Here is a 21,635-nt window from a genome sequence, read left to right on the forward strand (position 1 = left end):
CTTAAAGTTTTTTAGAACCCAACTAACAGTGGATTACTGATTTAAATTAACTCAACTTTATTGACAGTCATAGAATAGTGTAAAAATTAAGCATTAGATTATTTCCTTTTCTGCTGCTTGACTTTTCGCTTGGCGGAGGGAGTGGGTGGCTGTTTCCGCTTGGTGGGCCTCCTCTTCCTTCGGCCACCATCGCTGGAGGCGTCACTCTCGCTGTCGCTCTCCTGGTCAAAGTCGTCGCTTTCCTCGTCGGAGGAGTTGCTCTCCTCGGAGGATTCTTCAGCTTCCTGCGGCGCCGCCTTCTTTGTTACTTTCTTCTTTGGCTTCTTTGCCTCCTTCTCCTCCGGCTCCTCCTCCTCCTCCGCTTTCTGCTTCTCATCCTGCTCGTACTCGATGGTCACGAATCCGCGTGGAGCCGCTGGCTTCGCAGATGTGCTGCTGCCCTCCGCCTGGGCCTTTGGCTTCTTCTCCACCTTGATGCGCTGCTCCACCGCCGGACGGGCATTGCCGAACTGCCCCAGATCCAGCAGACCCAGGCCGGTGGGTCGACAGTCCATGCTCGTCCTGGCAATCTCCTCCAGCTGCCGCTGCTCGAGGTCGATCCGCCAGACTTTGATTTCGCCGGCGCTGGAAACGGTGGCCAGGGATTCGTTCAGATAGGCCATGGCCTTGACCCGCGCCTCGTGTGCGGGAATAATTTTGGGCTGTAAGGAGAAAAATCCAAAATAAATTACAGGGAAATTAAAGAAATAGAAGGAAAACCCACTGGAGACTCCTCATCCTCGTCATCCAGGGAAATCCAGGCAATGCTGCCGTTCTCCAGGCCAGCGAGCAGCCTGCTCCCATCCAGCCAGGCCACGCAAATGGGCTTCGCTGGCGTCTTGGTGCGTCGCACCACATGGGCGTTCTTGATGTCCCAGATCTCCAGGCACAGCGGACCACTCAGCGTGAAGTGGTCGCCCTGCGTCGACCAGGACAGGCAATCCGGCTGGCTGCCCAGCGTGGTCTTGCTCTTCAGGTTCGTCTTGTAGGCCACGCGACCCTTGACCAGATTCCAGGTATTCAGCACCTGGTCGCCGCCCAAAGACAAGGCCAATTTGCTGCTGGGATGGCAACTGATGTGGGTCACCGGCTGGCCGGCATGCGACTTGCGCCAATCGCCCTCCGTTGTCCAGCTGCCCACACGAGTGGCGATCATGTGGCCATCGGCGCTGCCCGAGAGCAAATGCGTCAGATCGGGCGAGAATTGCAGGGTGTTCACGGTGCCGGAATGGGAGAGCAGGATCTGCGATTGCTTGCGTGTCCGCATGTCGTAGACGAAGATCCGGTCATCGCTGCCACCGCTGGCCACCCAGGGACCCTGGACGGCCACGGATTTAATGGATCCTGCATGGGATCGATCGGCGAAGGTCTGTTTTAGCTGCAATTTGGCCGTAGTGGAGTCGCCGGGCACTTCAGACAGCTGGTAGCCCAGCAGATACTCCTCGTAGGTGCCCACAATGATCTCGATGTCCGGCGGCATGGCGGTTTCTGGACAGGATTAGCTGGGATGATGAAGCGGTTGAACAATCTGTTGTTTATGCGCTCAACACGTGCGCCAGCGAAGTGCCAACGCCAATTTGAACACTTAGCCAGGACGCACTCCATCTTATCGAACTTATCGAATATGCAGTGATGACTACTTTTGGTGGGAAATAGAAGCTAAAACCCTTTTCTTATTCAGCTTGTTATTTAAATGAATAAAAGTAGGGTTTGAAATAAATAAAGTGCATTAAACAATGCATTCTCTGAAGGCCATAGCTGCTAAGAGCTTTTAATTTTAGTTAGCTTATGGTTTTAACTTTAAGTTAGCTTTACATAAATAAAAAAACAAAGCATCAAATTTAGTTTATTAGGTATGATGCTACTAAATCTTTAGTAAGTAAAAAGCTTATCCAATCGAAGGCCACTTAGTTTTGCTGTAACAACGAATTTGTAGAAAACTGCAGTACAAAATACAAGCTACTGTTTAAACCTTTCTTAGCCAAACCACTAGGAATTTAATTTTGTGAAAAATTAGCGAAAAAATTAAGATAGTTATAAATAAAAAACTAAAATTTTTAATTTACTCTATTTCCGCTGTTCGAAAATAAGTTTAAAAAAGCTAAAAATGGCGGGAAAAGCTGATACGGCAGCACTGGCTCGTGCAAACCTGCTATCGAAGAACGATAGTCCCGATACACAGGTAAATCGATGACCAGAAAGATTGTATTTTGTGAAATTTCGCAAGGAAAATTCGTTAAATCTCAATAAAAAGCGATTGCATTGTGCTGTGCGGCGCGTGCGGTGAGCCAAAGGCAGTGGAAACTGCACATTTCCACCACCGCCCGTGAGTTGGAGGCGTGGCAGTGCTAGACCGGCGAACAGAAAGCCCCAAAAAAACCGCCATGTCAAAAAGTTCCGGGTGAGTTTTCTACGGTTTACGATTGATCACAGATAACTAATTGAAACATTTATCCATTTAAAAGGCGCGACCGGGAGAGGGAGAGGGAAAGGGAGCGGGAGAGGGACCGGGATCGAGATCGGGAGCGGGACAGAGATCGGGAGCGGGAGCGGGACAACCGGCACGATAGTCGCAGTCGCGACTATGACATGGGCAAGTCCAGGAATGGCGGCGGCGGCGGAGGAGGAGGCGGTGGCTCCCGGAGTGCCCGGGATGACCGGAAGCGCGGCAAGGACATGGCCAGCGATCGCGGAAGACGCGATGACAAGCGGCGGAAGCGTTCCAGGTCCAAGGACTACGACAAGGACAAGTGAGTCGGCTTTGAAATCCAAAAAATGGGGTTCCCCATGAATATACTATCCATTTATATGGCCAAATTAGCTGCGCCTTTTGTAAACTCCTTGAAAACCACATTGTTATTATGATTATAAATGCCTATGATTTGATATTATGATATTACTTTTACCTTAACGTTATAACTACGTTTATGCCTCTTTTATACCCTTTAAAACAATAATTATTATATAAATTAAGGTTAGATCAACAATTTGGCATTATAAACGTAATGTAATGGTTCAAAAAACACAATCCTATGTTTATAAATATCCTAACATCACTTGTGATACCTATTATAAATCTTGTTTTATAATAAAGGCATAAACTTAATATTGTTGATTTAAAGAAATATTAAATATCTAAAATAAGGTTCTCAAAAATAGAAGTTGCCAATAAACAGGCTAGGAAATTGAATAAGTTAAGAACCACAATAAAAATGTATTAAAAAAAGAGCTTTAAATGAATACGATATAAGAATTAAGCTTATAATTTTTCTTTATTTTAAAACATTAAAGCATGGTGTCTTTAAAGTGCAATTTGATCTACATACCAAAGAGTTAGGAACCCGCAATATAAAAAGCTTAAAAAATAAAATAATTTAACACTCTTTTACGGTTAAGATAAAGTTTATAATTTTATTAAAATTAATTAGGAGTTCGGAACATTCGTATTTATTCTTAAATGCAGTCGGATATTTAATAACATCACTATTTATTTAAAAAAAAAATGTAGACTGCAGTTTTGTATACAACTGGAATTTAATAATATAAATTACTTTTGTTTATCGTAACTCAAAGCTAAAAGCAGGATTTTTATTAATATTTTGACCCAAATTACATATTACATTATATTTAATACATTATACATATTACATACATATTTTTTCCACATAAAACCACTATTAATATATCTAAAAACCCATCTTCACCAGTTCCCCCTACTACAGACGCGCGGACAAGGAGCGCGACCGTGACCGGGATCGCGATCGCCAGCGGGAGAAGGACAGGGAGCGCGAAAAGGAGAAGGAGCGCGAACGGGACAAGGATCGCGAACGCGATCGCCAGCGGGAAAGGGAATCGGACGGCAGAAGGGCCGCGGCAGCCGCTCCTTTGGTCATTCCCGTGCCCTCGACCAGCTCCTCCGACGAGGAGGTGGAGGAGATCGACAAGGAGGAGCAGCAGCGTCGCCTCGAGCAGGAGATGATCAAGCGGCGCGAGCGCATCGAGCGTTGGCGGGCGGAACGCAAGCGGGATACCAAAACGGCGGCCGTTGTGGCGCCGGCTGTGGTCAAGTCCGCCAAGAAATGGAGCCTGGAGGATGAGTCCGAGGAGGATGACAGCAATCCGGCGCCGCCGCTCGAAGTGGGCAAGAAGGAGGCCGACGAGCCCGATTCGCCGCCCTCCAAGTTCCACAGCATACGCAAGCGCTTCGACGACGACCTGGTCGAGTCGAAGTTCTCGCCGGTGAAGCGACCCACCTTTAGCAAGTCTTTCGGCGCCAAGCTGGGCATTGGCCTGGCGCCCAAAAGCGAGGCGGAGATCAAGAAGGAGCCACCGCCGCCGGTGGAGCCCAAGAAGGAGATCAAAAAGGAGCCATCACCCATCAAAATGGAGATTGTCGAGGAGCAGCCCACCGCCGTCGTCGTTGTCGCAGCAGCCCCCAAAGAGGAGGAGAAGCAGGAGGTCAAAGTAGAAGCACCAGCACCTGAAGAGAAACCGCAGCAACCAGAGGCAGAGCCCGAAGACGACATCGATCCACTGGATGCCTACATGCAGGAGGTCAACAATGAAATGCGACGCGTGAACAACTTCGTCAATCCGCCCACCAAAGCCCAGGGCGTCGTGATCCTTACGGGGGTGGCCAAAAAGAAGACGACGACGCTGAAGAAGGGCGAGCTGATCGAACAGAATATGGACAGTTTGGAGTACTCGAGCGAGGACGAGCTGGAGGATATACGCGACACGGCCGTCAATCTGGCGATGAAGCATCGCAAGGAGCTGGCCAAGATTGATCATTCCTCGGTGACCTATGCTCCCTTCCGCAAGAACTTCTACGTGGAGGTGCCCGAGCTGACGCGCATGACGCCCGGCGATGTGGAGAAGTATCGCGCCGAACTGGAGGGCGTTCAGGTGAAGGGCAAGGGCTGTCCGAAGCCCATCAAGGTGAGTGGATAATAGAGCCCTGCATGAATGGATTCAATGAATTATTTGGAATTTTTTATTTTATATGAATGAATTAATTAGAATTTTGGATTTAATAGAATTGAATTAATTTGAATTTTAAGTTTTATAGAATTGAATGAATTTGAATTTTGAGTTTAATAGAATTGAACGAATTTGAATTTTGAGTTTAATAGAATTGAATGAATTCGAATTTTGAGTTTTTTAGAATTGAATGAATTAAAATTTTGAGTTTAATAGAATTGAATGAATTTAAATTTTGAGTTTAATAGAATTGAATGAATCTGAATTTTGAGTTTTATAGAATTAAATGAATTTGAATTCCGAAATAATTAAAACGACAATTTCTTTTGAAGAAGAAAGCCCCATCGTTTTGTGATTAAATCTGCCGGAATTTTATTTCCCAAGCAGTTAACATTGATTTGTTAAAAAGTTTCCACTTTTTGTTCTCAAAAGAAAGCACAAAAAAATCTGGCAAATTCATAAAAATTATTAATCATTCATTCAATTTGAAATGAAATAGAAAAACATTCAATTTATTTCATAAAGAATTAAATTAAAGAAATCAGAAATTTCATGGCATACTATGATAAAACAAAAATTGAATGATTCATGTAGGGCTCTAATTTAAACCTTTCCATAACCGTTTACTAATCTACCCTACAATCCCCTGCAGACCTGGGCCCAGTGCGGCGTCAGCAAGAAGGAAATGGACGTGCTGCGGCGGCTGGGCTTCGAGAAGCCCACGCCCATCCAGTGCCAGGCCATACCGGCCATCATGTCCGGACGGGATCTGATAGGTATTGCTAAAACCGGCAGTGGCAAGACGTTGGCATTCATTTTACCAATGTTTAGGCACATCCTGGACCAGCCGAGCCTGGAGGATGGCGACGGGGCCATCGCCATCATAATGGCGCCCACGCGCGAACTCTGCATGCAGATCGGCAAGGACATACGCAAGTTTAGCAAATCCCTAGGACTGCGGCCAGTTTGCGTTTACGGCGGCACTGGGATCTCCGAGCAGATAGCCGAACTGAAGCGTGGAGCCGAGATCATTGTTTGCACACCGGGTCGCATGATCGATATGCTGGCGGCGAACTCGGGACGAGTGACGAACCTGCGACGCGTCACCTACGTTGTGCTGGACGAAGCCGATCGCATGTTCGACATGGGCTTCGAGCCGCAAGTGATGCGGATCATCGACAATGTGCGCCCGGATCGACAAACGGTCATGTTTAGCGCTACGTTTCCGCGACAAATGGAGGCACTGGCGCGACGCATCCTGAAGAAGCCCATCGAGGTGATCGTCGGCGGCCGTTCGGTGGTCTGCAAGGATGTCGAACAGAATGTCGTCATTCTCAACGACGATGCCAAGTTCTTCAAGCTGCTGGAACTGCTGGGCATCTACCAGGAGGCCGGCAGCATTATTGTGTTTGTCGACAAGCAGGAGAACGCCGACATCCTGCTGCGCGACCTCATGAAGGCCTCGTATCCCTGCATGAGCCTGCACGGCGGCATCGATCAGTTCGATCGCGACTCCACCATCATCGACTTCAAGTCGGGCAAGGTGCGGCTCCTGATCGCCACCTCGGTGGCGGCACGAGGCCTCGACGTTAAGGATCTCATACTGGTGGTCAACTACGATGTGCCCAATCACTACGAGGACTATGTGCACAGGTTGGTATTGCCTTACCAATTCAGATAGCATATATTTCTAAATGTTTTCCTTTCCACAGATGCGGTCGCACCGGTCGAGCGGGCAAAAAGGGTAGCGCCTACACGTTTATTACCCCCGAACAATCGCGCTATGCTGGCGATATTATACGCGCCTTGGACCTCTCCGGCACCCTGATTCCCGGCGAGCTGCAGACGCTGTGGACCGAATACAAGGCCGCCCAGGAGGCCGAGGGCAAGACGGTGCACACGGGCGGCGGCTTCAGCGGCAAGGGCTTCAAGTTCGACGAGCAGGAGTTCAATGCCGTCAAGGAGAGCAAGAAGCTGCAGAAGGCTGCTCTGGGACTGGCCGATTCCGACGACGAGGAGGATATCGAACAGGATATCGACCAGCAGATTGAGCAAATCTTTGCGGCCAAGCGTACGGTTAAGGATACCTCGGCTGCGGCCACGGCTGCTGCGGCTTCGGCTGCTGCTGCGGCTGCTGCTGCTGCCGCCGCCGTTTCGGGCGGAAATCCAGCACTCGCCTCGGCAGCGGCTCAAGCGGCGGCAGCTGCTGCGGCTGCCAATTTGGCCATTGCAGCGGCCTCCGCTTCAGGGGTCGGAGGGGTTAATGTACAAAACGCTGCTGCTGCTGGCGGAGGAGTAGGAGGAGCACTCAGCTCCGATAAACTGGAGCTGGCCAAGCGGCTGGCCTCGAAGATCAACAGCAGCAAGAACCTGGACACCAAGGGCAGCGGCGTGGTGGTTGTGGAACCGATGCTCAAGGGACCGCCGGGCATCACCGCCGCCGGCGCTGCACCGCTTTTAACCGCGCGAACGGTGGCCGAGCAGATGGCCGCCAAGCTGAACAACAAGCTCAACTACCAGCCCAAGGAGGATGAGGAGGGCCTGGGACCGCTGATGGGCGGCACGACCAATTCGTTTACCAAATACGAGGAGGAGCTGGAGATCAATGATTTCCCGCAGCAGGCGCGCTGGAAGGTCACCTCCAAGGAGGCGCTCGCCCAGATCTCCGAGTACTCGGAGGCGGGTCTCACCGTGCGCGGCACGTATGTGCCGCAGGGCAAGAATCCGCCGGATGGCGAAAGGAAGCTCTACCTGGCCATCGAAAGCTGCAGCGAGCTGGCCGTCCAGAAGGCCAAGCGCGAGATCACGCGACTCATCAAGGAGGAGCTGCTGAAGCTCAGTTCCGCTCATCACGTCTTTAACAAGGGACGCTACAAGGTGGTCTAGACCCGGGATTCCTTTGTAAGCCGCCCGCTATGATAAGATAAGTGAACTGTTCCTTGAGGAGTGAGGAAATTCCCAAGCGGATTTATCCCAATAAATTTATTGGATACATGTACTGTGTTTCATTCTAATTCATATTTTCCAAAATAAAATATCAGTATTTTGGCCGTAACAAATAATCCAAATGCGGATTGTCATACCTTTCTGAACTCGTTATTAAATTTCCTAACGATTGGCATTTAAACCTTGACAATTTAGTTATTTTTAATTTTTCGCAAAAAATCATGGGGTACCCCCTTATAAAAAAATTAAAAATTGGCTAAAATTTTATTTTTCCAAAATCACACGGAAAGTATTATGGATTTATAGCAAATTTTGTTATCTGTTCAAAACAGTATGTATTTTTGGTGTAGGACCATTTTTGGCCAAGTTACAGCAAAAAACCCAAAAGAAAAAATTCCAATTTTTGTCAAAAACTGAAATCCCGAATTTCCAAAAAAAAACAAAACCCGTTTTTTCGCTATATCAAAGCAAATACTGATTCAAAGTATGGATTGTCATACCTTTCTGGACTCGTTATTAAATTTCCTAACAATTGGCATTTAAACCTTGACAATTTAGTTATTTTTAATTTTTCGCAAAAAATCATGGGGTACCCCCTTATAAAAAAATTAAAAATTGGCTAAAATTTTATTTTTCCAAAATCACACGGAAAGTATTATGGATTTATAGCAAATTTTGTTATCTGTTCAAAACAGTATGTATTTTTGGTGAAGGACCATTTTTGGCCAAGTTACAGCAAAAAACCCAAAAGAAAAAATTCCAAATTTTGTCAAAAACTGAAATCCCGAATTTCCAAAAAAAAACAAAACCCGTTTTTTCGCTATAACAAAGCAAATACTGATTCAAAGTATGGATTGTCATACCTTTCTGAACTCGTTATTAAATTTCCTTACGATTGGCATTTAAACCTTGACAATTTAGTTATTTTTAATTTTTCGCAAAAAATCATGGGGTACCCCCTTATAAAAAAATTAAAAATTGGCTAAAATTTTATTTTTCCAAAATCACACGGAAAGTATTATGGATTTATAGCAAATTTTGTTATCTGTTCAAAACAGTATGTATTTTTGGTGTAGGACCATTTTTGGCCAAGTTACAGCAAAAAACCCAAAAGAAAAAATTCCAATTTTTGTCAAAAACTGAAATCCCGAATTTCCAAAAAAAAACAAAACCCGTTTTTTCGCTATATCAAAGCAAATACTGATTCAAAGTATGGATTGTCATACCTTTCTGAACTCGTTATTAAATTTCCTAACGATTGGCATTTAAACCTTGACAATTTAGTTATTTTTAATTTTTCGCAAAAAATCATGGGGTACCCCCTTATAAAAAAATTAAAAATTGGCTAAAATTTTATTTTTCCAAAATCACACGGAAAGTATTATGGATTTATAGCAAATTTTGTTATCTGTTCAAAACAGTATGTATTTTTGGTGTAGGAGCATTTTTGGCCAAGTTACAGCAAAAAACCCAAAAGAAAAAATTCCAATTTTTGTCAAAAACTGAAATCCCGAATTTCCAAAAAAAAAACAAAACCCGTTTTTTCGCTATATCAAAGGAAATACTGATTCAAAGTATGGATTGTCATACCTTTCTGAACTCGTTATTAAATTTCCTAACGATTGGCATTTAAACCTTGACAATTTAGTTATTTTTAATTTTTCGCAAAAAATCATGGGGTACCCCCTTATAAAAAAATTAAAAATTGGCTAAAATTTTATTTTTCCAAAATCACACGGAAAGTATTATGGATTTATAGCAAATTTTGTTATCTGTTCAAAACAGTATGTATTTTTGGTGTAGGACCATTTTTGGCCAAGTTACAGCAAAAAACCCAAAAGAAAAAATTCCAAATTTTGTCAAAAACTGAAATCCCGAATTTCCAAAAAAAAACAAAACCCGTTTTTTCGCTATAACAGAGCAAATACTGATTCAAAGTATGGATTGTCATACCTTTCTGAACTCGTTATTAAATTTCCTAACGATTGGCATTTAAACCTTGACAATTTAGTTATTTTTAATTTTTCGCAAAAAATCATGGGGTACCCCCTTATAAAAAAATTAAAAATTGGCTAAAATTTTATTTTTCCAAAATCACACGGAAAGTATTATGGATTTATAGCAAATTTTGTTATCTGTTCAAAACAGTATGTATTTTTGGTGTAGGACCATTTTTGGCCAAGTTACAGCAAAAAACCCAAAAGAAAAAATTCCAAATTTTGTCAAAAACTGAAATCCCGAATTTCCAAAAAAAAACAAAACCCGTTTTTTCGCTATATCAAAGCAAATACTGATTCAAAGTATGGATTGTCATACCTTTCTGGACTCGTTATTAAATTTCCTAACAATTGGCATTTAAACCTTGACAATTTAGTTATTTTTAATTTTTCGCAAAAAATCATGGGGTACCCCCTTATAAAAAAATTAAAAATTGGCTAAAATTTTATTTTTCCAAAATCACACGGAAAGTATTATGGATTTATAGCAAATTTTGTTATCTGTTCAAAACAGTATGTATTTTTGGTGTAGGACCATTTTTGGCCAAGTTACAGCAAAAAACCCAAAAGAAAAAATTCCAATTTTTGTCAAAAACTGAAATCCCGAATTTCCAAAAAAAATCAAAACCCGTTTTTTCGCTATAACAAAGCAAATACTGATTCAAAGTATGGATTGTCATACCTTTCTGAACTCGTTATTAAATTTCCTAACGATTGGCATTTAAGCCTTGACAATTTAGTTATTTTTAATTTTTCGCAAAAAATCATGGGGTACCCCCTTATAAAAAAATTAAAAATTGGCTAAAATTTTATTTTTCCAAAATCACACGGAAAGTATTATGGATTTATAGCAAATTTTGTTATCTGTTCAAAACAGTATGTATTTTTGGTGAAGGACCATTTTTGGCCAAGTTACAGCAAAAAACCCAAAAGAAAAAATTCCAAATTTTGTCAAAAACTGAAATCCCGAATTTCCAAAAAAAAACAAAACCCGTTTTTTCGCTATAACAAAGCAAATACTGATTCAAAGTATGGATTGTCATACCTTTCTGAACTCGTTATTAAATTTCCTTACGATTGGCATTTAAACCTTGACAATTTAGTTATTTTTAATTTTTCGCAAAAAATCATGGGGTACCCCCTTATAAAAAAATTAAAAATTGGCTAAAATTTTATTTTTCCAAAATCACACGGAAAGTATTATGGATTTATAGCAAATTTTGTTATCTGTTCAAAACAGTATGTATTTTTGGTGTAGGACCATTTTTGGCCAAGTTACAGCAAAAAACCCAAAAGAAAAAATTCCAATTTTTGTCAAAAACTGAAATCCCGAATTTCCAAAAAAAAACAAAACCCGTTTTTTCGCTATATCAAAGCAAATACTGATTCAAAGTATGGATTGTCATACCTTTCTGAACTCGTTATTAAATTTCCTAACGATTGGCATTTAAACCTTGACAATTTAGTTATTTTCAATTTTTCGCAAAAAATCATGGGGTACCCCCTTATAAAAAAATTAAAAATTGGCTAAAATTTTATTTTTCCAAAATCACACGGAAAGTATTATGGATTTATAGCAAATTTTGTTATCTGTTCAAAACAGTATGTATTTTTGGTGTAGGACCATTTTTGGCCAAGTTACAGCAAAAAACCCAAAAGAAAAAATTCCAATTTTTGTCAAAAACTGAAATCCCGAATTTCCAAAAAAAAACAAAACCCGTTTTTTCGCTATATCAAAGCAAATACTGATTCAAAGTATGGATTGTCATACCTTTCTGAACTCGTTATTAAATTTCCTAACGATTGGCATTTAAACCTTGACAATTTAGTTATTTTCAATTTTTCGCAAAAAATCATGGGGTACCCCCTTATAAAAAAATTAAAAATTGGCTAAAATTTTATTTTTCCAAAATCACACGGAAAGTATTATGGATTTATAGCAAATTTTGTTATCTGTTCAAAACAGTATGTATTTTTGGTGTAGGACCATTTTTGGCCAAGTTACAGCAAAAAACCCAAAAGAAAAAATTCCAATTTTTGTCAAAAACTGAAATTAAAAATTGGCTAAAATTTTATTTTTCCAAAATCACACGGAAAGTATTATGGATTTATAGCAAATTTTGTTATCTGTTCAAAACAGTATGTATTTTTGGTGTAGGACCATTTTTGGCCAAGTTACAGCAAAAAACCCAAAAGAAAAAATTCCAATTTTTGTCAAAAACTGAAATCCCGAATTTCAAAAAAAAAAACAAAACCCGGTTTTTCGCTGTATCAAAGGAAATACTGATTCAAAGTATGGATTGTCATACCTTTCTGAACTCGTTATTAAATTTCCTAACGATTGGCATTTAAACCTTGACAATTTAGTTATTTTTAATTTTTCGCAAAAAATCATGGGGTACCCCCTTATAAAAAAATTAAAAATTGGCTAAACTTTTATTTTTCCAAAATCACACGGAAAGTATTATGGATTTATAGCAAATTTTGTTATCTGTTCAAAACAGTATGTATTTTTGGTGTAGGACCATTTTTGGCCAAGTTACAGCAAAAAACCCAAAAGAAAAAATTCCAAATTTCGTCAAAAACTGAAATCCCGAATTTCCAAAAAAAAACAAACCCGTTTTTTCGCTATAACAGAGGAAATACTGATTCGAAGTATGGATTGTCATACCTTTCTGAACTCGTTATTAAATTTCCTAACGATTGGCATTTAAACCTTGACAATTTAGTTATTTTTAATTTTTCGCAAAAAATTATGGGGTACCCCCTTATAAAAAAATTAAAAATTGGCTAAAATTTTATTTTTCCAAAATCACACGGAAAGTATTATGGATTTATAGCAAATTTTGTTATCTGTTCAAAACAGTATGTATTTTTGGTGTAGGACCATTTTTGGCCAAGTTACAGCAAAAAACCCAAAAGAAAAAAGTCCAATTTTTGTCAAAAACTGAAATCCCGAATTTCCAAAAAAAAAACAAAACCCGTTTTTTCGCTATATCAAAGCAAATACTGATTCAAAGTATGGATTGTCATACCTTTCTGAACTCGTTATTAAATTTCCTAACGATTGGCATTTAAACCTTGACAATTTAGTTATTTTTAGTTTTTCAAAACAGTATGTATTTTTGGTGTAGGACCATTTTTGGCCAAGTTACAGCAAAAAACCCAAAAGAAAAAATTCCAATTTTTGTCAAAAACTGAAATCCCGAATTTCCAAAAAAAAACAAAACACGTTTTTTCGCTATATCAAAGCAAATACTGATTCAAAGTATGGATTGTCATACCTTTCTGGACTCGTTATTAAATTTCCTAACAATTGGCATTTAAACCTTGACAATTTAGTTATTTTTAATTTTTCGCAAAAAATCATGGGGTACCCCCTTATAAAAAAATTAAAAATTGGCTAAAATTTTATTTTTCCAAAATCACACGGAAAGTATTATGGATTTATAGCAAATTTTGTTATCTGTTCAAAACAGTATGTATTTTTGGTGTAGGACCATTTTTGGCCAAGTTACAGCAAAAAACCCAAAAGAAAAAATTCCAATTTTTGTCAAAAACTGAAATCCCGAATTTCCAAAAAAAATCAAAACCCGTTTTTTCGCTATAACAAAGCAAATACTGATTCAAAGTATGGATTGTCATACCTTTCTGAACTCGTTATTAAATTTCCTAACGATTGGCATTTAAGCCTTGACAATTTAGTTATTTTTAATTTTTCGCAAAAAATCATGGGGTACCCCCTTATAAAAAAATTAAAAATTGGCTAAAATTTTATTTTTCCAAAATCACACGGAAAGTATTATGGATTTATAGCAAATTTTGTTATCTGTTCAAAACAGTATGTATTTTTGGTGAAGGACCATTTTTGGCCAAGTTACAGCAAAAAACCCAAAAGAAAAAATTCCAAATTTTGTCAAAAACTGAAATCCCGAATTTCCAAAAAAAAACAAAACCCGTTTTTTCGCTATAACAAAGCAAATACTGATTCAAAGTATGGATTGTCATACCTTTCTGAACTCGTTATTAAATTTCCTTACGATTGGCATTTAAACCTTGACAATTTAGTTATTTTTAATTTTTCGCAAAAAATCATGGGGTACCCCCTTATAAAAAAATTAAAAATTGGCTAAAATTTTATTTTTCCAAAATCACACGGAAAGTATTATGGATTTATAGCAAATTTTGTTATCTGTTCAAAACAGTATGTATTTTTGGTGTAGGACCATTTTTGGCCAAGTTACAGCAAAAAACCCAAAAGAAAAAATTCCAATTTTTGTCAAAAACTGAAATCCCGAATTTCAAAAAAAAAAACAAAACCCGTTTTTTCGCTATATCAAAGGAAATACTGATTCAAAGTATGGATTGTCATACCTTTCTGAACTCGTTATTAAATTTCCTAACGATTGGCATTTAAACCTTGACAATTTAGTTATTTTTAATTTTTCGCAAAAAATCATGGGGTACCCCCTTATAAAAAAATTAAAAATTGGCTAAAATTTTATTTTTCCAAAATGACACGGAAAGTATTATGGATTTATAGCAAATTTTGTTATCTGTTCAAAACAGTATGTATTTTTGGTGTAGGACCATTTTTGGCCAAGTTACAGCAAAAAACCCAAAAGAAAAAAGTCCAATTTTTGTCAAAAACTGAAATCCCGAATTTCCAAAAAAAAAACAAAACCCGTTTTTTCGCTATATCAAAGCAAATACTGATTCAAAGTATGGATTGTCATACCTTTCTGAACTCGTTATTAAATTTCCTAACGATTGGCATTTAAACCTTGACAATTTAGTTATTTTTAGTTTTTCAAAACAGTATGTATTTTTGGTGTAGGACCATTTTTGGCCAAGTTACAGCAAAAAACCCAAAAGAAAAAATTCCAATTTTTGTCAAAAACTGAAATCCCGAATTTCCAAAAAAAAACAAAACCCGTTTTTTCGCTATATCAAAGCAAATACTGATTCAAAGTATGGATTGTCATACCTTTCTGGACTCGTTATTAAATTTCCTAACGATTGGCATTTAAGCCTTGACAATTTAGTTATTTTTAATTTTTCGCAAAAAATCATGGGGTACCCCCTTATAAAAAAATTAAAAATTGGCTAAAATTTTATTTTTCCAAAATCACACGGAAAGTATTATGGATTTATAGCAAATTTTGTTATCTGTTCAAAACAGTATGTATTTTTGGTGAAGGACCATTTTTGGCCAAGTTACAGCAAAAAACCCAAAAGAAAAAATTCCAAATTTTGTCAAAAACTGAAATCCCGAATTTCCAAAAAAAAACAAAACCCGTTTTTTCGCTATAACAAAGCAAATACTGATTCAAAGTATGGATTGTCATACCTTTCTGAACTCGTTATTAAATTTCCTTACGATTGGCATTTAAACCTTGACAATTTAGTTATTTTTAATTTTTCGCAAAAAATCATGGGGTACCCCCTTATAAAAAAATTAAAAATTGGCTAAAATTTTATTTTTCCAAAATCACACGGAAAGTATTATGGATTTATAGCAAATTTTGTTATCTGTTCAAAACAGTATGTATTTTTGGTGTAGGACCATTTTTGGCCAAGTTACAGCAAAAAACCCAAAAGAAAAAATTCCAATTTTTGTCAAAAACTGAAATCCCGAATTTCAAAAAAAAAAACAAAACCCGTTTTTTCGTTATATCATAGGAAATACTGATTCAAAGTATGGATTGTCATACCTTTCTGAACTCGTTATTAAATTTCCTAACGATTGGCATTTAAACCTTGACAATTTAGTTATTTTTAATTTTTCGCAAAAAATCATGGGGTACCCCCTTATAAAAAAATTAAAAATTGGCTAAAATTTTATTTTTCCAAAATGACACGGAAAGTATTATGGATTTATAGCAAATTTTGTTATCTGTTCAAAACAGTATGTATTTTTGGTGTAGGACCATTTTTGGCCAAGTTACAGCAAAAAACCCAAAAGAAAAAATTCCAATTTTTGTCAAAAACTGAAATCCCGAATTTCCAAAAAAAAACAAAACCCGTTTTTTCGCTATATCAAAGCAAATACTGATTCAAAGTATGGATTGTCATACCTTTCTGGACTCGTTATTAAATTTCCTAACGATTGGCATTTAAGCCTTGACAATTTAGTTATTTTTAATTTTTCGCAAAAAATCATGGGGTACCCCCTTATAAAAAAATTAAAAATTGGCTAAAATTTTATTTTTCCAAAATCACACGGAAAGTATTATAGATTTATAGCAAATTTTGTTATCTGTTCAAAACAGTATGTATTTTTGGTGAAGGACCATTTTTGGCCAAGTTACAGCAAAAAACCCAAAAGAAAAAATTCCAAATTTTGTCAAAAACTGAAATCCCGAATTTCCAAAAAAAAACAAAACCCGTTTTTTCGCTATAACAAAGCAAATACTGATTCAAAGTATGGATTGTCATACCTTTCTGAACTCGTTATTAAATTTCCTTACGATTGGCATTTAAACCTTGACAATTTAGTTATTTTTAATTTTTCGCAAAAAATCATGGGGTACCCCCTTATAAAAAAATTAAAAATTGGCTAAAATTTTATTTTTCCAAAATCACACGGAAAGTATTATGGATTTATAGCAAATTTTGTTATCTGTTCAAAACAGTATGTATTTTTGGTGTAGGACCATTTTTGGCCAAGTTACAGCAAAAAACCCAAAAGAAAAAATTCCAATTTTTGTCAAAAACTGAAATCCCGAATTTCAAAAAAAAAAACAAAACCCGTTTTTTCGTTATATCATAGGAAATACTGATTCAAAGTATGGATTGTCATACCTTTCTGAACTCGTTATTAAATTTCCTAACGATTGGCATTTAAACCTTGACAATTTAGTTATTTTTAATTTTTCGCAAAAAATCATGGGGTACCCCCTTATAAAAAAATTAAAAATTGGCTAAAATTTTATTTTTCCAAAATGACACGGAAAGTATTATGGATTTATAGCAAATTTTGTTATCTGTTCAAAACAGTATGTATTTTTGGTGTAGGACCATTTTTGGCCAAGTTACAGCAAAAAACCCAAAAGAAAAAATTCCAATTTTTGTCAAAAACTGAAATCCCGAATTTCCAAAAAAAAACAAAACCCGTTTTTTCGCTATATCAAAGCAAATACTGATTCAAAGTATGGATTGTCATACCTTTCTGAACTCGTTATTAAATTTCCTAACGATTGGCATTTAAACCTTGACAATTTAGTTATTTTTAATTTTTCGCAAAAAATCATGGGGTACCCCCTTATAAAAAAATTAAAAATTGGCTAAAATTTTATTTTTCCAAAATGACACGGAAAGTATTATGGATTTATAGCAAATTTTGTTATCTGTTCAAAACAGTATGTATTTTTGGTGTAGGACCATTTTTGGCCAAGTTACAGCAAAAAACCCAAAAGAAAAAATTCCAATTTTTGTCAAAAACTGAAATCCCGAATTTCCAAAAAAAAACAAAACCCGTTTTTTCGCTATGACAAAGCAAATACTGATTCAAAGTATGGATTGTCATACCTTTCTGAACTCGTTATTAAATTTCCTAACGATTGGCATTTAAACCTTGACAATTTAGTTATTTTTAATTTTTCGCAAAAAATCATGGGGTACCCCCTTATAAAAAAATTAAAAATTGGCTAAAATTTTATTTTTCCAAAATGACACGGAAAGTATTATGGATTTATAGCAAATTTTGTTATCTGTTCAAAACAGTATGTATTTTTGGTGTAGGACCATTTTTGGCCAAGTTACAGCAAAAAACCCAAAAGAAAAAATTCCAATTTTTGTCAAAAACTGAAATCCCGAATTTCCAAAAAAAAACAAAACCCGTTTTTTCGCTATATCAAAGCAAATACTGATTCAAAGTATGGATTGTCATACCTTTCTGAACTCGTTATTAAATTTCCTAACGATTGGCATTTAAACCTTGACAATTTAGTTATTTTTAATTTTTCGCAAAAAATCATGGGGTACCCCCTTATAAAAAAATTAAAAATTGGCTAAAATTTTATTTTTCCAAAATCACACGGAAAGTATTATGGATTTATAGCAAATTTTGTTATCTGTTCAAAACAGTATGTATTTTTGGTGTAGGAGCATTTTTGGCCAAGTTACAGCAAAAAACCCAAAAGAAAAAATTCCAATTTTTGTCAAAAACTGAAATCCCGAATTTCCAAAAAAAAAACAAAACCCGTTTTTTCGTTATATCATAGGAAATACTGATTCAAAGTATGGATTGTCATACCTTTCTGAACTCGTTATTAAATTTCCTAACGATTGGCATTTAAACCTTGACAATTTAGTTATTTTTAATTTTTCGCAAAAAATCATGGGGTACCCCCTTATAAAAAAATTAAAAATTGGCTAAAATTTTATTTTTCCAAAATCACACGGAAAGTATTATGGATTTATAGCAAATTTTGTTATCTGTTCAAAACAGTATGTATTTTTGGTGTAGGACCATTTTTGGCCAAGTTACAGCAAAAAATCCAAAAGAAAAAATTCCAAATTTTGTCAAAAACTGAAATCCCGAATTTCCAAAAAAAAACAAAACCCGTTTTTTCGCTATAACAGAGCAAATACTGATTCAAAGTATGGATTGTCATACCTTTCTGAACTCGTTATTAAATTTCCTAACGATTGGCATTTAAACCTTGACAATTTAGTTATTTTTAATTTTTCGCAAAAAATCATGGGGTACCCCCTTATAAAAAAATTAAAAATTGGCTAAAATTTTATTTTTCCAAAATCACACGGAAAGTATTATGGATTTATAGCAAATTTTGTTATCTGTTCAAAACAGTATGTATTTTTGGTGTAGGACCATTTTTGGCCAAGTTACAGCAAAAAACCCAAAAGAAAAAATTCCAAATTTTGTCAAAAACTGAAATCCCGAATTTCCAAAAAAAAACAAAACCCGTTTTTTCGCTATAACAGAGCAAATACTGATTCAAAGTATGGATTGTCATACCTTTCTGAACTCGTTATTAAATTTCCTAACGATTGGCATTTAAACCTTGACAATTTAGTTATTTTTAATTTTTCGCAAAAAATCATGGGGTACCCCCTTATAAAAAAATTAAAAATTGGCTAAAATTTTATTTTTCCAAAATCACACGGAAAGTATTATGGATTTATAGCAAATTTTGTTATCTGTTCAAAACAGTATGTATTTTTGGTGTAGGACCATTTTTGGCCAAGTTACAGCAAAAAACCCAAAAGAAAAAATTCCAATTTTTGTCAAAAACTGAAATCCCGAATTTCAAAAAAAAAAAACAAAACCCGGTTTTTCGCTGTATCAAAGGAAATACTGATTCAAAGTATGGATTGTCATACCTTTCTGAACTCGTTATTAAATTTCCTAACGATTGGCATTTAAACCTTGACAATTTAGTTATTTTTAATTTTTCGCAAAAAATCATGGGGTACCCCCTTATAAAAAAATTAAAAATTGGCTAAAATTTTATTTTTCCAAAATCACACGGAAAGTATTATGGATTTATAGCAAATTTTGTTATCTGTTCAAAACAGTATGTATTTTTGGTGTAGGACCATTTTTGGCCAAGTTACAGCAAAAAACCCAAAAGAAAAAATTCCAATTTTTGTCAAAAACTGAAATCCCGAATTTCAAAAAAAAAAAACAAAACCCGGTTTTTCGCTGTATCAAAGGAAATACTGATTCAAAGTATGGATTGTCATACCTTTCTGAACTCGTTATTAAATTTCCTAACGATTGGCATTTAAACCTTGACAATTTAGTTATTTTTAATTTTTCGCAAAAAATCATGGGGTACCCCCTTATAAAAAAATTAAAAATTGGCTAAAATTTTATTTTTCCAAAATCACACGGAAAGTATTATGGATTTATAGCAAATTTTGTTATCTGTTCAAAACAGTATGTATTTTTGGTGTAGGACCATTTTTGGCCAAGTTACAGCAAAAAACCCAAAAGAAAAAATTCCAAATTTCGTCAAAAACTGAAATCCCGAATTTCCAAAAAAAAACAAAACCCGTTTTTTCGCTATATCAAAGCAAATACTGATTCAAAGTATGGATTGTCATACCTTTCTGAACTCGTTATTAAATTTCCTAACGATTGGCATTTAAACCTTGACAATTTAGTTATTTTTAATTTTTCGCAAAAAATCATGGGGTACCCCCTTATAAAAAAATTAAAAATTGGCTAAAATTTTATTTTTCCAAAATCACACGGAAAGTATTATGGATTTATAGCAAATTTTGTTATCTGTTCAAAACAGTATGTATTTTTGGTGTAGGACCATTTTTGGCCAAGTTACAGCAAAAAACCCAAAAGAAAAAATTCCAATTTTTGTCAAAAACTGAAATCCCGAATTTCCAACAAAAAACAAACCCCGTTTTTTCGCTATAACAGAGCAAATACTGATTCAAAGTATGGATTGTCATACCTTTCTGAACTCGTTATTAAATTTCCTAACGATTGGCATTTAAACCTTGACAATTTAGTTATTTTTAATTTTTCGCAAAAAATCATGGGGTACCCCCTTATAAAAAAATTAAAAATTGGCTAAAATTTTATTTTTCCAAAATCACACGGAAAGTATTATGGATTTATAGCAAATTTTGTTATCTGTTCAAAACAGTATGTATTTTTGGTGTAGGACCATTTTTGGCCAAGTTACAGCAAAAAACCCAAAAGAAAAAATTCCAATTTTTGTCAAAAACTGAAATCCCGAATTTCCAAAAAAAAACAAACCCCGTTTTTTCGCTATAACAGAGCAAATACTGATTCAAAGTATGGATTGTCATACCTTTCTGAACTCGTTATTAAATTTCCTAACGATTGGCATTTAAACCTTGACAATTTAGTTATTTTTAATTTTTCGCAAAAAATCATGGGGTACCCCCTTATAAAAAAATTAAAAATTGGCTAAAATTTTATTTTTCCAAAATCCCACGGAAAGTATTATGGATTTATAGCAAATTTTGTTATCTGTTCAAAACAGTATGTATTTTTGGTGTAGGACCATTTTTGGCCAAGTTACAGCAAAAAACCCAAAAGAAAAAATTCCAAAATTTGTCAAAAACTGAAATCCCGAATTTCCAAAAAAAAACAAAACCCGTTTTTTCGCTATGACAAAGCAAATACTGATTCAAAGTATGGATTGTCATACCTTTCTGAACTCGTTATTAAATTTCCTAACGATTGGCATTTAAACCTTGACAATTTAGTTATTTTTAATTTTTCGCAAAAAATCATGGGGTACCCCCTTATAAAAAAATTAAAAATTGGCTAAAATTTTATTTTTCCAAAATCACACGGAAAGTATTATGGATTTATAGCAAATTTTGTTATCTGTTCAAAACAGTATGTATTTTTGGTGTAGGACCATTTTTGGCCAAGTTACAGCAAAAAACCCAAAAGAAAAAATTCCAATTTTTGTCAAAAACTGAAATCCCGAATTTCCAAAAAAAAACAAACCCCGTTTTTTCGCTATAACAGAGCAAATACTGATTCAAAGTATGGATTGTCATACCTTTCTGAACTCGTTATTAAATTTCCTAACGATTGGCATTTAAACCTTGACAATTTAGTTATTTTTAATTTTTCGCAAAAAATCATGGGGTACCCCCTTATAAAAAAATTAAAAATTGGCTAAAATTTTATTTTTCCAAAATCCC

At 36.4% G+C, this 21,635-nt stretch overlaps 2 protein-coding genes across 2 annotated transcripts; one reads left to right on the plus strand and one right to left on the minus strand.

Moving 5' to 3' along the window:
* Window positions 1–33: 33 nt before the first annotated feature.
* On the minus strand, window positions 34–1,607 carry LOC108060332 (p21-activated protein kinase-interacting protein 1-like). The gene is made up of 2 exons (XM_017145996.3): window positions 764–1,607; window positions 34–701 (listed from the first exon to the last, which is right to left on the minus strand). The coding sequence occupies exons 1-2, from the start codon at window positions 1,517–1,519 to the stop codon at window positions 99–101; spliced, it is 1,359 nt and encodes a 452-aa protein (XP_017001485.2). The 5' UTR covers window positions 1,520–1,607; the 3' UTR covers window positions 34–98.
* A 607-nt stretch (window positions 1,608–2,214) lies between these two features.
* Window positions 2,215–8,097, plus strand: Prp5 (pre-mRNA processing factor 5). Its single transcript, XM_017145988.3, has 5 exons — window positions 2,215–2,440; window positions 2,505–2,789; window positions 3,747–4,977; window positions 5,672–6,672; window positions 6,732–8,097. The coding sequence occupies exons 1-5, from the start codon at window positions 2,424–2,426 to the stop codon at window positions 7,903–7,905; spliced, it is 3,708 nt and encodes a 1,235-aa protein (XP_017001477.2). The 5' UTR covers window positions 2,215–2,423; the 3' UTR covers window positions 7,906–8,097.
* The last annotated feature ends 13,538 nt before the right edge of the window (window positions 8,098–21,635 follow it).

The sequence above is a fragment of the Drosophila takahashii genome, chromosome X (assembly GCF_030179915.1).
Source record: "Drosophila takahashii strain IR98-3 E-12201 chromosome X, DtakHiC1v2, whole genome shotgun sequence".
NCBI lineage: Eukaryota > Metazoa > Arthropoda > Insecta > Diptera > Drosophilidae > Drosophila > Drosophila takahashii.

Coding starts and splice junctions, on each gene's coding strand:
- LOC108060332 (XM_017145996.3), bottom strand. CDS start 1,519: ATGCCGCCGGACATCGAGATCATTGTGGGCACCTACGAGGAGTATCTG. Junction 702..763: donor ACGAGGATGAGGAGTCTCCA/GTGGGTTTTCCT, acceptor TTCTCCTTACAG/CCCAAAATTATTCCCGCACA.
- Prp5 (XM_017145988.3), top strand. Junction 2,790..3,746: donor AAGGACTACGACAAGGACAA/GTGAGTCGGCTT, acceptor CATCTTCACCAG/TTCCCCCTACTACAGACGCG. Junction 4,978..5,671: donor GCTGTCCGAAGCCCATCAAG/GTGAGTGGATAA, acceptor AATCCCCTGCAG/ACCTGGGCCCAGTGCGGCGT.